General features: G+C 35.4%; 1 protein-coding gene across 1 annotated transcript in view; it reads left to right on the forward strand.

The window, feature by feature from the left end:
• The window catches only part of TINAG (tubulointerstitial nephritis antigen), a 70,600-nt gene extending 60,887 nt beyond the window's left edge, over positions 1 to 9,713 (forward strand). Inside the window, exons 10-11 of the mRNA XM_004673581.2 lie at positions 3,005 to 3,050; positions 9,413 to 9,713. Of these exons, the coding sequence (XP_004673638.1) occupies positions 3,005 to 3,050; positions 9,413 to 9,547 (181 nt within the window). The 3' untranslated portion in view covers positions 9,548 to 9,713. The remainder of the gene's footprint in view (positions 1 to 3,004; positions 3,051 to 9,412) is intronic.
• The last annotated feature ends 4,282 nt before the right edge of the window (positions 9,714 to 13,995 follow it).

Genomic DNA, 13,995 nt, shown 5'->3' on the forward strand with positions numbered 1-13,995 from the left:
AACGCTAGTGATTCTTAAAAATGAAATTTATAGCACTCCCAAATTGATAGATTTGTGATATAAAAGTTCTCCCTCTCTATTATATCACTGAAAATATTATTTGGATAATGCTAACAAAATACATAGGCATATATGAAAAATATAGACATTTGAACCAAAGGAAGAGTTTATATATCTTAGACATCTCCAAAGTATGCAATTTATTTCACTTTTAATTTGGTAGTACTAGAGTGAGAAAAATATATAACTACATTATGAAATGTCTTTATACCACTGTAAGGAAATGTTCTATTAAAGTAAATTATCTTTATTTTTGGTAATAGAATTATGTGTAGTCATTATTTTGCTAATTTCAATCTCATATAATTGTAGGCCTTTAAGTATCTCAATATTTCTGAGGGTAGAGGTATCTAAAACACTTTAATAATAAATGCAGTATTTATTTTATGAGATTTTTCTCCTATGGTTTTCAGAGTATTCCCTCTGTCAAATACCATCTTCTTTTCCCATGAACTAGATTCATTATACGAGACTTGTAGAATTTAGAGAGATTTTTACAAAGTAGGAAAATCTTTATTCATTTTTAGTATTATACTTTTTTGAGTGTTTGTTTTACAGGATGTTTTCATAAAATAACTTTCAGTTTAATAAGTCTGTCTTGCCCCTTCTCCAGTTCTGATTTTAGCAAAAATTGTGACAGCTGAGCTGCCACAGAATTGAGTGACAAGGAACAAGTTATGTTTTTAATTAATCTGCCCTTTTCATCAGGGCTTTGCTTCTGGGTCAAACTTGGTCATGTCTGGATACCTCTTTCTTGATTGAAAGTTCTTAATTAGGAAACTCTTCAGAGCTGCAAACAAGACCTGATATACATTCATACTGTATGTGGTAGAATCTTAGATTTGGCTTCCTCTCTTGCCTGTAAAATCTTGAGTTAAGTGATTCTTGCTCTGATTTCATTTTGGTTGTGGATTTTGTGTACATTGTTGAAGTAACTAATAGAATAAATGAAAAGAAGTTTGAGTAATAAAGATTTTTTTTTTAAGTTATGACAGCCATGAAAAGTGAGTAGAAAATGAGTCACTTTAGGTTTCAGATGTGATCTGTTATTTTAAGTACATAAAAACCTTTCAAAATTTTGGTCACCTCCTATGATTGGTAAATTTTTTTTGAATGATCATGGTATTTGAGAACAAGCTTACTCTTTTTAACAAGGTTACAAATGCAATTATAAAACAAATGTTAATAATTTTGAAAATTAAATGAGTTTGAACACACATGTTGAACTGCACAGAATAAATGAAAAAGTATTCTAGTTTAGTGTGTGCAGCAGAGACTGAGAGTTGGCAGTCAGTAAAATCACCACTCCTGGACTCAGTCAGGAAAAAACAGCAGAAAAAGTTCTCTAGTGTTTCCCTCTCTCCTAAATAATTTTTTTATCCCCATTTTCATCTCCATGTATCCAAATGTATTAATATATTTTCTTGGGTGTCCCCAGGTTTTTGCTATAATTCTGCCATCTTTACACACTTCTATGCTCCATCATTCTGCTCTGGACCCTGTTAAAAATAACTTTCTGAGGGCCCTCCCTGGTGGTGCAGTGGGTTAGAACACAGCACTGCAAGCTTACTGCAGCTGCTTCAGTGCAAGTTTGATGCCTGGCCCCAGAGGTGACCCACATGGCATGACAGACCTCTCCTGACCCACTGGCTGCTCCCCTCAGCAGTGTACTTCATCCTTCTGCCTGTTCTGTTCCCCAGTCTGTTTCTGGTGAATCCTTTCACCATCCCTGTGCCTCTGTATGTATGAACAAATAAATCTTTAAAAAAACGTCTTTATGTTCAAAATATATGCACTTCCTCCAGTAATGTTCATTATGTGGTGGTATGCCATGATATAGTTTGAAAGACCTCTGATAAGTGTGACTGGAGATATTATCCCATTGAATGGCTCAATGGGATTATAAGTGGACAGAATTGTTATCACAAACTGTCAAATCGCATGCAAATGGTAGTGTCCATATATATGAGAAGCAATCTAACATATTAAGAAGGCTGGTGTATTTAGAGTCCTACTTTGGCATTTTCTCTTCTATGATCTTGAACATGTTTTATTATGTCATAATACAACATGGTAATAATATCCTTGACTACTTCATTGGGTAGTCAATTGGATAAAATGAGATATTTTAGGTATGAGTTCTTAATGAACTGTTTTATGTTACAGTGAAAATAGACCATTGTAATATATGATTTGATTTCCATGTATGTAAGTCTATAGACAAATTCCACATGATGGCATAGCCACTTTATAAGATAATAAATGCCTGTGAATATTTTACACAAACAACTATTATGTGTATTTACATCATGTTTTTTTTCTTAAGATTTATTTATTTGTGCATACAGAACTGGAGTACAGAGGGGCAGGGGCAGCAGGAGGCTTCACCAGAGATAGAGTGGGGAGCAGAACAGAGAGACTGACGAAGTACACTGCTGAGAGGAGCAATGCGTGGGACAGGAGAGGTCTTCTGTGCCTTGTGGGTCACCTCTGGGGCAGGGATTGAACTCACACTGAAGTGGCTTTAGCTTCTTAGTGCTCTGCTTTAACCTGCTGCACCACCAGGGAGGGACTACAACATGGTTTTTATCATTATCTGAGAGATTTTCAGTCTCTGCCACTTCAGGCATACTTTCAGAGTGTCGGACATAAACAGGTGAGGGACCCTTCAATACCCTAAAGCCTGAACTTTATCTCCTTTACCTTAACCCCTGCTACCTTATCTCCTTCTTCCAATGAGTTTGACTTCAAGTCATTTGAATATAGATGGTTATATTTTGAATAAGTGAATAATGCTATAGTCAAAAAGAAAACACATTTCTGTAGGGTAAAACATAGTAAAACAAGGTCAGCAAAAAAGAAAGAAAAATACATACAAGCTGACAATAATTCACATTTTACCAAGATACAAATCAAACATTTCCATTGTTTTTGTTATTTGTAGATGGGGCACACTGAGAGGAGCACGAGGGCAGAAAGAAAAATTTTGGGTATGTAAATCTTTCTGCTGGAATTTATACTGTGAAGTGAATATGCTACAGTCTTGCTCTACTCCCTCCCTAGTCCCTGTTTGTATTTTTTGGTTATAATAAATCACTGTAATGTTGGTAATATTATTTGTAATACCAGTATTTTCTTCAGCATATACTTTAAAATTATATAATTATAAGAGTTTTCTCTCATTTCCTCATTTCAATTTGTAAAAAAAAAAGAGATTATTTATATTTACAAAGAATCAACAGGAAATCTTGTTCTATGATCATGTATATTAAATTTAAAGTAATGCTTAGATTTCTCTGGTATATGTCAATCAGTATCACATTTTATATTATTTTTGCTCTAGACAATTCCTTTTTAATCCAAGATATATATTTTTCTAGGCCTAGATATCTGCATTTCCACCTAAGTGTAAATATATTTACTGAGAAAATAATTATTCACTATTATATGCTAAGTAAGAACTGCGTGAATTAAGTATGTTAAACAGAGAACTTGTTTTTATCCGTTTACCTCAGCAATACATTTTTCTTTTGCGAGTTACAACCCGTACATTTTTTTTAAACTGGGAAAGAACTAATGTCTAGTCCAAAAAAATAATAATAGAAAGTTATAAAAGAGTTTGGCGAAGATTGGAGCACATTATTTCAAGTGTCCAGTCGTAAACTGTCCCATATTCTTTTGTACACACACATACACAAACATATTATCTTGTTTGTCAGAAATAGAATAAAGTCTAGGTTACATTATTCATCCTATAATTTTAGTGTGCAAGATGGGGATGTATCATAACTTATAAAACTAATTATTAGGACTTGTACTCATTAGAGTTATTCTTGGATCACTCTTTTTGTCCTGCTCAAATATGGAAATATGTTTTTCAGTAAAATGATGTTTCTCTGTATTTAAATCAAGTATTTTAATATCTTCCTCATTAAAATAAAGCTCAAAGTATAGAGCATTAATGTTAATTTTTAATAGCTAAAATTTATAATGTGTGAAAAATGATATGTTGTTTGAATTCCTGCAGGTAAGTTTCTGTGTAGTATTTCTATTACATGAATTTGAAGTGTGATTCAATTTCACAATAAAACAGAGACAAAACCAAATTCTTTGGTTACTCTAATGTAGCACTTGTAACATATATTTAAGCTATTTAAGCTACTGACAATATAAATATATAATTTCAAATAAAAACTTTCTGTCAACTTTTCACCTTCAATCTCATCATTGTACTGTAGTTCCAGTACAGCCCCATACAAATTCACACACACACACACACACAAAACACACTTAATATGCATTTACGTACATATGTGCATGAATACAACATACACACACTCTTTTACATATTCACAACTTACATGCATGCTATCCTCAAAACTACTTTTGTTGTTTGTTGTAGGTACTATTATTCTGAACTTACTACTCATTGAAAATTTAAAATTTTATGGGCAAAGGGAAAAAATTTATTCCTGTTATGTCTGTTAAATAATTTAGTATAAGGATAGTGTTACAGAGCAATGCTGATATGAAGTGGATTGCCTGATTGTGGGTCCTTAACCATGCCCTTAAAGGGACTTATAATAATACTCAACTGTGGGCACACACAAAAAGGTTAATAAAAGGTTTATTAATAAAAGAAGGGGAAATGAATATTTCAGGGAGTGAGAGATAAATTTTTAAATGCGGCCTACCAATTCCACTGACCTGAAATCCCCTTTGCACAAAAAGCCAAGCGTCAAACCAAGAGCCAAGAGGCCAGAGACCCAAAAGCCAAGAGAACCAAGAGAGCAAGAGACCCTCAAGAGACCCCCAGACCACATGTCTGGTTTTATACCAACCTGGCTGCTTTAAGTAACATGTGCATGTCCTAGCAATCCTCCCTTTGGTAATGATGGGATTTATGGTTTCCTGTGTTTTGATGGTTTTTGCCTGGAGTGGGGATGGAGTCCACAAAACCTGTATGGAGTTCCTTCAGTGAATCCTTTCTCTCTAACAATAGCAATATAGAAACCATATGAATATTTATCACATTTATTAAGTTGAATATCTGGATTGACTTTTCTCCAGTAAACTGTATAGTCATCTTGGACCAGTATCGCATTTGTCTTACTGCCTATATATCCAAAAGGTATTTAAATTTAGTAAGAATATATTCCAACTAGTTGGAATTTGAACGATATATATTTTAAATATTTATTTATTTATGCATATAGTACTGGGGTACCTGCCAGAGGTACATGAGCAGTAAAAGGATTCACCAGAGATAGAGTGGGGAGCAGAACAGGAAGATTGAAGAAACACACTGCTGAGGGGAGCAGCAGGTGAGACAGGAAATGTCTGTTGAGCCATGTGGGTCACCTCTGGGCAGGGGGATTGAACTCACAATGAAGTGGCTGTGGCTGGCTTGCAGTGCTGAGTCCTAACCCGCTGCGCCAATCAGGGAGGGCCCGAAAACGAAATTTTAAATGCTATTGTACTGTTTTTCAGAATTGTGAAAGGTCTGAGATGGTATCCTACCTGCATCAAGGCACTGGGGCAAAGGAAAGGAGTTGTTAATTGATATAAGCAGATCAACAATCATATGTCACAGCTTTGTTCACCCAAACCTCAGCCTGGCAGTGATGTGATAAACGCAATAGAATTTCTCTGTATGGGAAGAAAACAAAGGATTTTTCTCTATTTATGTTCAGGAAAAAAGACAATCTCTTTTCCTGTATATATATATATATATATATGTATATATATGTATATATATATATATATATATGTATGTATGTATGTATTCTATTAAGATAAGCTAAAAAAAATCCTAAAAATTTCCCCCCCCCTAACTTCTATGATAAATACCACATACTGTCTCTAGAAGTTAGATTTCATTACTTTTGATTTGTAAATACTGTGGGTCAGAGAGAATGTTCCTGTCTCTTGGCAACCTGGACCTTAATTTAGGACACTTTCTGGTCCTTAATTCTTTTCTCTTGGTGAGATAAGAGAAATTTTACTATCCTTTGGATCAAATCAATTAATTAGAGAAATGGCCAAAGATCTAATTCTCATTCTATGTGAAGATATTTCTGGAAGAAGTAAAAGCAAATATTCCATATATTTAGACCATTTACACTTTATGCATGTCAGGAAACTTAAGATTTTTACAAGAACCATGAGAATTTCATGGATATTTTATTTCTACACAATTATATGTGAAATCTTCTAAATAGGTCTGCAATGTAGTAAATTATAATAAAAAAAATGGGTGCCTTCCACTACCAAAATGTTGTAGAAGTAAATTAATAATTCCATAAATTAAATATCAAACTATAAATAATTAAGTTCCCCAGCTCATGTTTTTAAGAAACAAGAGTGGTTTAGGAGAAAACTGTCTGTCCTGGGAGCCTTTGACATTTTGGACATAGTAGATTTGCAATAGGACAAGAGACACCTCTAGGTAAAAGAGCATCTCAATGGAGTGGAATTTAGAGGAATCCCAAAGAGTCCATCCTGTGGTATATCTACAGAAGGCTGTAGTAGTGTTAGTAATTGAGGAGGGAAGATGGAAAGGCAGAACAAAATCTTCTGTTGCATTTGCAGAACCTGTGAAGGAATTCCATGGACAAAGGCTGAAGCAAACTCATGATAGCTGCTTTTCTTCATACATTTGAAATCAAGTATGGAATAAGTCTGACAAAATCTTCTCTAAAGCCCTGGCCCGTTTAGTTCCTTACTAAAACTGAGGTGATAAGTCCTTCACCTTATCTCTCTAGGAGAAGAAAGAGCTACCTTTCTTTGAAAAATAACCCCAGCATCAGTCTCTATAATTATTATGGCAAGATATCTGGCATCCATTTAAAAATGATGAGATACATGAAACAGAAAAATGTGAGCAATAACCAAAGGGAAAAAAATCTAATAATAGGAACAATAGATGGTACTTTATGTGAGCTTTCATCATTATAAATCACATATTTAAAATATGGATGAAAAGGTGGAGAATTTAAAGCAAGGATTTTAGTGTATTAAAAAATGAAGTCTTAACTTTGTGATGCAATGTCCAAAATTAAGAACTCATATATTGCTTCAAAGGCACACTGAATAAGTGATCTTAAAGGAAATTCATTGAAATAAATCTAAATTGTAGTATACAGAGGAAAATATGTTGGAAAACAAAGCAAAACAAAAACAAAGCTTAAAACAGTGTGTACAGACAGGTGGGACAGAAGCAAATGTGATTGTATTTTGTTTGTAATTGTATTTTCTGAATAAGACATGAATAGAAATGAAAGAGGAGAACATTGGCATAGTTTCAGTTGATATTGAGTAGGTAATAGAGGATTTTATGAAAACATCATATCAAATATGCTTGACAATATAGATGCTTCTCAAGATACTACTCTTGGGAAACAAAACTTATCTAAATTCACACAAGATGAGACCAGAAAATCAAAATAGTTATGATAGTCTTTGAAAAGTTGACTGTATTAAAAATATTCTCACAAAGAAATGCTAGGCTCAAATAATTTTCACTAGTGAATTATTCCAAATATTTAAAGAACAAATGAAACCAACTTTCCCCCACACTCTTTTAGGGGACTGAAAAATAAAAACAATCCAAGCTCATTTTATAAAACACCAATATCAACACTTGACAGGGTAATAGAAGAAAGGAAAATTACCAGTCTAGATCTCTCATGTACATAAATAAAACTCTAAGCAACATAGTATAATCAAGAAGTATATAAAATGATACTTCACATAATCATGAAGATTTATAACAGGATTACAAAATTTAAATCTTAAAATCAATCAATACTCACATTATCAGAGTAAAGAAGGGAGGGGGACCCAGATTATCTGAATTGATATAGAAAAATGCAGTAATAAAATTCTGCATCTGAATAAATTTTCCATTGTAGCTCCACAATTTGGCAACTTAAAACAGCATACCTTTATTATCTCATATTCTGTGGATTAGACGTCCAGTTTAGGCGGGTTTAGGTGGGTACTCTCTGCTCAGGTCTTACAAGGATACAATCAAAATGTTTTCTATGCTGGGTTCCTTCTAGAGCACCAGATCTTCTAAGCTCACATGGTTGTTATCCAAATTTATTTATTGTGATTGTGGAATCACGTTCCCTTTTTCTTGCTGACTGTCAACCGGGGGGCCCTCTCAGCTCCTAGAGGTGGTGTACTTCCTTGCTGCTTGCTCCCACACAGCATTCTCATAGATTCCTTCCCATGAGGTCATTAGAAAACAACATCTGACCTCTAGGTCCTCTTTAACAGGACTCCCCTGATAGGTTTTGGCAGAATAATCTCCTTTTTGATAAATTCATAGTCAGTTGATTATAGATTTGAATCACATCTTCAAAATCCCTTCAATTTTTTGTCATGTAACATAAACTATTCACATGAGATTGCATGTTCTCAGCTCCTGATCACAGCCAAGTAGAGGAAATTATACCAGACAAGAATACAAGCCCCTAGGATACTATTCAAAGCAGAGATGCTAGGAATCTTGGGAGTTATCTTAGCCTTCAATCATGCTTCTCTTTCCAGACAGAATAATGTTATCAAAATAAAAATGTTTCCACCTTGTGGTCCTGCTGGCAGCAATCAACAGCATGCTGTCATTTACACCATTATTTTCTCAGTGTGGATGTCCTACCTCCCACCTGGCCTCACAGCCTACCAACATTCAGTTTTAAGATCTAATTATAACAAATTCTTGTTTCATGTTTTGGTGCTTAAGCTTTTATTGCTTCCCTTTACCTGAATCTCTTCTCTCTCTTTTGTCCCCTGGCTGATGTTTGCTCAGGACTCATTATGCATGTCATGTGGCACTTCGCCCACAACTTCTCTGAATCACCCACAAGAAGGCCATGTCCCCACCGACTTCTGTAGCATCCTGTGCATATTTCCACCTTGATGCTTGCTTCTGTTGGTCATCTTCATTTGAACATAAGCACCCTAAACACAAGATAGTACACCATTTGTCTTTCTCCTTCCAGGGCCAGCCACTGAGTCAATCCCAAAACACCATAGCTGCAGCTTCTGTGCCATCTGACATGGCAATTTGAACCCTCATGTATAAGTTCCCATTGTACTCTGGAAGACTGAGTATTATTCCAATTCTGGCTATTGCCAGCATCTGTGTTCATGTGTATTAACCTAAAAGCTGGTTAATGTCACAGTTTTATTCTCATTTAAAAAACATTTAGTTTCTTAATTATTGTAATTTATAATAAGTCAAAGACAATGCTACCTATAAATTCTGTTTTGTTTTTTTTTTTACATGCTGGATTAAAAATTTCAAGTATGATTCTCATTTTTTTTTTTCTTTTCATTTCTACAGATTGCTGCCAACTCCTGGGGAAAGTCATGGGGAGAGAATGGCTATTTCAGGATTCTTCGAGGAGTAAATGAGTCTGACATTGAAAAGTTGATTATTGCAGCTTGGGGCCAACTGACAAGCTTAGATGAACCATAGCATATCATTAAATTTCTGCAACACCATGCATTAACTAACCCCTTAAGCTGAAATTAGGCAATGTAAAGTGCTCTGTGACAGAGGGATCTTTTTCTCTTCACCTTGCTACGATGTGTCTGTTTTCTGGTTTCATCCCAGGCTCTATGCTTCCGCTTCATATTACTGAATGTATAGAAATACAAATAGAAGGCAATCGCATAGGGAAATGCCTTTGAAGTTCCACAAATGTCTTCATCTTTCTCTCATGACAATGTCTGTTTTTACAAGCAATGTGATGGCACTTATCTTAAAAGGTCACACGTAACTTTTCTGGAAATCACTGTTTTTCTCCTTGACCAGTGAGAACTCTGGATAACAAAAGTGGAAACTCACCAAATTATCATCTGGGTGATTTTGTCCCAACAATTAATGCTTTCTTTATTCAGATGCTACTTCTGTTTTACCAAAAGCAATAATAATAGATTAATTGTTATTCTCAATAACCTGACATGTTGTTTCTTTTCATTTGTCTAGAAGTGACTCAAAATCTGAACACAAAAAGAAAGCAACTCTCCATAGGAAATGACTGCTTGTTAGGGCATTGTGTAAAGACCTGTGATGGGGAATGTTAAGCAATGGGAAAAGCTTCACGGCTAACTATAGGAGTACAGTCCTGACATTTACACACACTTCTATTTTTGGAAGCCAGTACACTTTGTGTAAAGTCTATTAAAGTCAACTGTGAAATTGTATTTGGAAAGACAACATATTTACTCCTGAAAACAGCAACATGATACTTTGAGTCAGAAAGAATAAATACACTTTTATCACAACCAATTCACAGTTCACAGCTTGAGATTCTAAAAAGTAAGCTAAATTGGCATTAATTTGCATCTAATTTTTATCTTAGTTTTCTATAGTCAGAGAAACAAAAATAGCATCATCATAATGGTTGGGAAAAGATATAATAATGCTTTAATAATTCACTGGCATCTTAAGTGATAAACCAGTGAATAAAGAAGCCAGCTGAACACTAAGTGAATGTGGTTAGATACCATTACACGAGCAGGCTTTTCATGCCCTTAATTTCAGGGCACTTCCTCATATTAATTTTCAATGTGGAACTTTGTTGTTGTTGTGTCCAAAGGTGCCCTGATTAGATAAGTCAGACATGCTGAAAATGTGAGGATTCAGAGCACACAAAGTAGAGAGTTGCTAAAATTACTTTCTCTGTTAATTAGAAGAAGCACCTGTTCACCAGCTTTCCGCTAGTTATATATGAGGGAGGACACCTTGTGGGTACTGGCCAATGTCCCCCCTCTACCAGTAGCCTCTGAGAAAGTTTTAAGTTCAAATAGTTTGTTTGGACAGAGAACAGAATGTTGAGAAGGGAGCAGGATGATGATATAAGGTGCATAAGGCAGAGGGATAGATTTTTACTTTCTGAACACCACACAGGGGACAAGCCCTTATCCCCTGGAGACTGTCCACACATTCTTCAGAAATGTACACTTCAAAAATGTATTTGTTGGTTGAGGGCTGCTCTTGGGGATGGTCAATTCTGTGCTTACTATGAGCTGGCATCAGGGTGGGGGAGTTGTTTCAAGTATCAAGAAAAATGTATATTAAAAAAGCAGGTCGTGGTAGTTTTGATGTCAGGCTAATGTCCACTGAAATGATACAGGTGGGGTGATATGGGCTGAAAAACAACAGTGTCTCTGCCAAAGATGCCAAACATGAATTTAAAATGACACTTGCATAAATGATAATGCCGTAAAGTGCCAGATGACTAACATCACTTTTAAAAATACTTGTGGGATTAGGTTGATGCAGTCTTACTGTTATACATTTATACCATTCTAATGACCTCAATAAATGAGAAAATGGATCCAAAAAATGAGAAAAAATGAAAGAAAACGGAACCCGTGGGAAGATATAAGATGTGCTTGTCAAACAACTACAGACTGTAAGTTAAAAGGGAGACAGAAAGGTTGGGCAGAAGTATAGCCATGGAAACAGGAAAATGGACCTGAACTATGTTGAGTTACTGTCTTCCTCTGAGTGATGTTGTTTCTCATTATACAACTTTAAAAGCATTCTTAGTTGTACTTGTCATCCAAAGTTCCTGCCTGAATTAACTTTCATAAAATAGTGATCATTGTAGTCTTTTGCTCACATTAGGGATGACCTGTTGATAGAATTGACTAGACCAATGATACATCGTCTCTTCCACACTGTGGCCTTTCTCAGTGTCCAGGTGTGTCCTCCTGAGACTCAGTAGGAACTGAGCAGTTAGAAGGATCAGGTATTTGGTATTAGGTCTTTAGAGTTCCTGTACATTTGTGTATATGGGGTCTTAATATTTCATGTTAAGAATATATGAGAGGGGGTTCTCGCTGGTGGTGCAGTGGGTTAAAGCACACCAAAGGAGGCTCTAAAAGCCACTTCAGCATGAGTTTGATCCCCACTCTGGAGGTGACCACATGGAGTGGCAGCCCTCTCCTGACCCGCCTGCTGCTCCCCTTAGCTGTGTACTTCATCAGTCTACCTGTTCTGTCCCTATTCTGTCTTTGGTGAATCCTCTTACCAATCCTGCACCTTAGGCCTGTACCACAGTTCTGTATGCATAAATAAATAAATAAATATTTTAAAAAGAATATATCAGAGGAGAGTCATCATAAAAATAACTCAGCCAAGGCACTATTTAGCATGATGGATCCTACCATGACCGTGAGCACTAAGGTCTGCTTTTCTTCCTGTTTACTTAGAAGTATCTGCCATTTAGTTACTTTTTGTGTGGGTTCCAGTTTAAATTGGTTACTGTGTAGAGCTTTTCTTGGAAAAATAAGGAATAGTCCCAGTATAGAACATTAAATTAAATCTTGGTCATTCTATTTAGTTGAATAATGTTTCCTTCTTCAGGCTTCATTAGGGTGTATATATAACAGAGAGGTGGGAAATACCTACATATTGAGCTGCTTCCCAATGTTTGTGTCTTAACTCATTTTGACCCAGGTTATTTAATTGTGCACTCACAAATTCTCTTAAAAATGCATAAAATTGAATTATTTTTGATAGTGGCCATTCAACTAGGGAAACTAAATATTTACAACAGAAGGAATATAGTAAAAGGAAATACTTATTTTTTATAAAGATTTATTTATTTATGCATACAGAACTGGAGTACAGGCCAGAGGTGCAGGGGCAGTGAGAAGATTCACCAGAGACAGAATGGGGAACAGAACAGGCAGATCAAGGAAGTACACCACTGAGGGGAGCAGTGGGCGGCTCAGGAGAGGTCTTCCATGCCATGTTGATCACCTCCAGGGTAGGCTGGGATAGAATTCATGCTGAAGTGGCTTTAGCTTCTTAGTGCTGTGCTTTAAACTGTTGCACCACCAGGGAGGGCCCATGTAGTTACATTTTTAATAGAGGTGTGTCAGTTAAATTGTGTCTGTGTTCTTTGCCAAAAACACTTTGCAGCATAGCTAATTGACCAAAAGGTACTTTTACCATGAAGATAACATGACTGTTTGACTGTTGGGTTTGATAGTTTGGCTTCAAGTTTGATCTGTCCATTAACAAGTCAAAACAGCAGTGAAATAGTGGGTGATAGCTATATATAAAAACTTGGTAGAAATACAGTGATAAAACTCACTCCAAGTATGAAGTAAAAGCATATATGTAAAGCCAGATTACTTACTATAGTAAGAAATAATATAGCAGTTTGCACACACTTTGGTGAGCACGTGACCCCTCCTAGCTGTGAAAACTAATATTGATCATCCTATAGTGGATATAAAAGAGGCAGCTAGTAATTCACAATCATCTTCAAAGCACTAATTATCATTTTTTAAGCTAATTTATTCTTACAACTTTTAGGTCTTTAGCACTATCTTTTGAAAATTTATCACACAGTATATGAAGTTAGAGGCAAAACTCTCCACCAAAAAAAAAAAAAATGCTTATGTGAATCCTAAATCTCTTGAAAATGGTGAATTGTTTGATCCTTGATAGTGGAGAACACGACGTTTATAGAATTTTGGTATTTAGCACAGAATACATTTTAAGGGTATGGTGAAATATAAAAACTGGTATTGTGATGGAACATTTTGTAGTGCAGATATCTACTGCCAATTACACAGGATACGTACAATTATATATAAGAAATATCAGCACCTGACATCAGCATGTGTCAAACAGCTGTAGGAGACTTTCACAGTACAATACAAAGAGCGGTTACAACTCTGCATCTTATGAAAACAACCTAAGATGATGATACAAAGATGATATGGTTTATATACAAGATAAAATACCATGCAGCCAAAAGGAAAGATGGTATTTCACCATTTGCAATAAAATGGATGAAACTTGAAAGAGTTATGCAAATCACAGTATGTCTGAAAGAGAAATTCATATTGGGTGATTTCACTTATCTAAGTAATATAAAAAAAAAAACAGCAGATGAA

Source organism: Condylura cristata, unplaced genomic scaffold, assembly GCF_000260355.1.
Source record: "Condylura cristata isolate star-nosed mole 26May11 unplaced genomic scaffold, ConCri1.0 scaffold00001, whole genome shotgun sequence".
Taxonomy (NCBI): Eukaryota; Metazoa; Chordata; class Mammalia; order Eulipotyphla; family Talpidae; genus Condylura; species Condylura cristata.